Raw genomic sequence first — 4,187 nt, forward strand, 5'->3', positions numbered from 1 at the left:
ATACCACACATCAGAATGTGAACGGTAAGAACTGTTAATAATTGCAATATTCAGGTGTTGCCTAAACGTCAAATTGCTTGCATTGCTTGTAGTTAGACACTAGCCACTTGCTTGTAACATAAACAATTTGTTTATGTTTACGAATGATCAAAAACAGCTAATACACTTTCAGAAGCGTGCATGCCACTATAATAGCTACATTCACGAGATTCCACAAAAAGATTCCTCAACCAAAGTAGGAGAGGAATGTAGAGGAACCTCTTCACAAGAACCAGAATGAAATGAAGTAGAACCACCTCTCTTTGATCTATTAGTAACATGGAATAAATAAATTATATACCTAAATTCGTAATAAATCTTGCTGAATTTGAAGTGCTGCTGTAGCATTAATATACGTTCGTATCCATTATGAATTCTGAATTCCAGTTAATCGTTTATGTGATTTGCCACAAGATAAGAGACTTGGGTTACAATTAAGTTCTAGTTTTCTCAAAAAACAGTTTGCACTTGATGTAAGAAAGTAGTTTTTCTTTTGAATAAATTTAACATATATTCAAAAAAAAATTAATCATTCAATTTAACAGTAACTAATTCATATCAAATGCTGACTGACATATTAAAAAATAAAAAGAAGAAAAAAAAACAGGATATCGTTTAGAGCTTATAGTGTACGAAAAATAACACCTTCATTACAGAGGAAAAATTAAATTCTTTAGCATAAATCAAACTAATCACAAAACTTAACTCAAAGAAGAAAGCAAAAAATATATCGAAAAGCAAATTTCATATTATGAACGCATTATCTCAGTAGTAAACTCTCAATCCCAAGCCATCATTAACCATTCCCATACGTGTGAAACAACTATCTTAACCAACAAGGCGCGTGCATATATATCAATATAAAAACCCTAAACCCTTTTACGTTGGCCGCCACGCACTAGCCCAAACCACCGGCTGATCTCTCCAACAAGGAATATTCCGGTGCATCAGAGCACGGTACCATCGACCAAACTCCTTCTTTATACCTCCTCAACAAAGCTCTGACGTCGTCCGCCACTTCATCACTATACCCCACGGCCCCAAACCCTCCGTTCCTCATCCTCCTCGACCACTTCCTCGCCGTCTCTCTCCTCTCCGTGGAACCCGACGGCTCACAAGCCACCAAATCAACGATCGCACGTCCCGCCACACGTTCAAGCATCAGCCTCTCGTTGCTCGTCCTCGGAAAACTCTCTTCCAACGACTCGAAACAAACCCTAAACCAACGCAGGCATTCTCCAAAAGATCTCAAGAACTCATCGTCAAAGCCTTCTTCTTCTCCGAAAAGATCAGCTTCTTCTTCGATGATGGTCACAATCCTCGGCCTTAACCGTCGGAAGTTAGATATCACAGCGTCTCTAGGGTTTCCACGAGGCGCGATCCCATGCATCGCGCCTACGCAGTTGATGGCCAAGACCTCGTCTGCTTTAACATCGAGCTCGTTGAGATCAAATTCGGACAAATCTCCAACGTGATGAATAATGTTAAATTTAAAAGGAACTCCCATGAGCCTAGCGAACTTCTCCATTCGGTTCCCAAGCTCTTTCATCATCCGATGCGACGCCGTTTGATCGTTGACGAATTTATTAGCGACCACTACTGTGGTTAGCCTTAGGTGTGGCGTGTCGTCTGACCTCGTGGCTAAAGCTTCTAGAAGAGTTGGCCATTGAGTGCAAAACGTCGAACTTATGTCAACGATGTGGATCTTTGCCTCTCCGTCTACTGCTTCCAAGATCGCTCCATTTGCCGCAACGTGTCCAAACGTGGCCCACGGGCTAACCTCTTGGAACTTGAGCACGGTCTTGCGCGTTGACTCGAAGGAGCAAGTCTTCTCTGTGGATGCAGCGGTGACCATGGTTCGGTAGCATCGTTCGCCTGAACCGGTCATGCGGTTGAAGAGAGCTTGGAGGAAGTAAGAAGCGAGTTTCTGATCGGTATCTCCGTATGGTGAAGAGAGCTCGTTGAGCGTCCAGAGTATTTGTTGAGCACGTGCGGTGTCCTTGTCGGAGAAGGCCTGTGCGGCTTCGAGTAGGATCGAGTCTGCCCACTTTGCATTGGATGAGACGTCGAAGGAAGGAGGAGTCTGAGGGATGGAGAAAGCGGAAGGGTCATTGTGGTGGCCGGAGGAGGAGTACGGTGAGGCCAAGGCAGCTGCGGCTGCGGTGGAGGAAGGGGTTGATGAGGTGGCGGGATGGTATTGGGTGGGAGTAGTGAAAGGAGAGTAGTAGCTGTTAGGATTGTTGTTGTGGTGATGAGAGGAAGAAGAGGAAAGGTCTTCTTCATCCATGAATAAGTTGTAGCATTCTTCGACAAGGTCGTTTGGTGGGAGGTTGTTGTAGTTGTAGTGATAAGCAGTTTGTGGAGAGCCACTAGTGGTGGTAGAGGTTCTGCTTAGCGAAGATTGATTTGTAATGATGCTATCGGATTGTTGCTGTTGTTGGAGACTGACTAACCTAAAGAGAGTATCCATTTTTCTCTCTTTAATATGAATAAGAAAATGTATAGAGGACAACAAGAGAGATGGGAGACCCACAATATCTAAGATTTAATACTTTGTTATGTATATTGCATCAGCATCATGTGTTTATATATATATATATTTTTTCTTCGGTGGGAGTGGGTGAATCTTTTGATGAATATGAGTTGTAGAGAATGGGTTTGGTGGTCTTTGTGAGTTTTTAAAATTAGTATTAGTAATTTAAAGAAAGAATGGACTCAATGGAGCATGGAAAGAGGATATTTCTGCATCGATTGTTGTCCCATGTTTATCTTTTGGACTGAATAGATTGTTTGAATCTAATTGGGTTTAGTGAAGACATAATTAGAGAGAGAAAAGATGGGTCTTATTAAAACAATATTCTTTCTCTTTCAAGAATGTTTTTGTTTGTTTTTACTATAGCCCTAACTGATGATCGTTCAAATTAATTAACCATGGACACAACGATCCTACTAGTTTCACATTTACATTCTACATAAAATATTTAGTTATTTATAATGTTATAGTGGTTCTTAGGCACTTCTTCAATCTTGTCATAACTACACAAAGTATATAACTTATATATTGTTTATTTACGTGGGAATTGATTAGTTAGATAGTTTGGAGGTTTCATCAAGTATAAAAAGTTCTGACAAAAAGAAAATGAGAAAAAATAAACAATAGTTTCAAAAAGAAGAAGAAAAGGATAAGAAGGTCGATATCATGTAATGGCTTAGTGGGTTTCGCTTTTCCTTCTTTTTACATCGATCCACCCGACTAACCTCTCCGTATATTTCTTCTTCTACATTACGTCTCTCATGCAACATTGTAATTACGTTGGTTATTCACCACGCATATACATCACACATGTATATGAATATGTGATTCTGGACACCTAGAAAAATTGAAAACGACATGATACGTGTTGAACAGTTATATAATACAACGAAAATACCCCCCCCCCAAGGCGTATATAATAAGCTGTTTCCTTATGTATAGGCCAAATATGTGAAACGAAATTGGTTCAAGTACTATGGTAATGGTGTAAAATAGAAAAAAGTAAAAGACTATTTATACATCCTATCTCTAGTTCCAATCTATTTTCCATTATAAAATAAAATTTAGAGTAAAAATATTTCAATGATATTATATTTTTCACTCCATAATAGAATAAAAATTGAGTTTATTCTATATATATAGTAAAATTTTTTGTTCATCATATTTAGTTTTTGCTCTAAAATAGATTACATTAAAATAAATATTACAACGCTATTATAGGATTATTCTATTTTAGAATAAAAAATTAGAGTAAATTATGGGAATATGGTATATATAGACCAATAAATATAAATGTCCTTGGCTACTCTGGTTTGCATATATGGTTATAGAATTTACCTAGAGACATGTGAATATACTATATATAACGGAGAGAGAATGTTTATAGGTGTGAGTGACTGGGAGCAGGCGTGAAGAAAAGCTGACGGCGTGCATCAAATCATCAAAGCTCCACATTTTTTTTGCCTCCTAACCTCTCTCTTCCATTCTCTGCCACCACTTTTCTTCCCTTTCTCTCTTGATCTTCTTCGTTATACCTTCTTTGCTGAGTATTCCAGATTCCTCATTTCATTCATATTTTTTATTTGTTTTTTCACACTAACCCGTACAAACCAAA

The 4,187-nt window shown here is 38.6% G+C and overlaps 1 protein-coding gene across 1 annotated transcript; it reads right to left on the reverse strand.

Annotated features, from left to right (window-relative positions):
* Positions 1-937: 937 nt before the first annotated feature.
* On the reverse strand, positions 938-2,605 carry LOC130508331 (protein SHORT-ROOT-like). The gene has a single exon (XM_057003778.1). The coding sequence runs from the start codon at positions 2,507-2,509 to the stop codon at positions 938-940; it is 1,572 nt and encodes a 523-aa protein (XP_056859758.1). The 5' UTR covers positions 2,510-2,605.
* Positions 2,606-4,187: the final 1,582 nt, after the last annotated feature.

Source organism: Raphanus sativus, chromosome 2 (assembly GCF_000801105.2).
Source record: "Raphanus sativus cultivar WK10039 chromosome 2, ASM80110v3, whole genome shotgun sequence".
Classification (NCBI taxonomy): domain Eukaryota; kingdom Viridiplantae; phylum Streptophyta; class Magnoliopsida; order Brassicales; family Brassicaceae; genus Raphanus; species Raphanus sativus.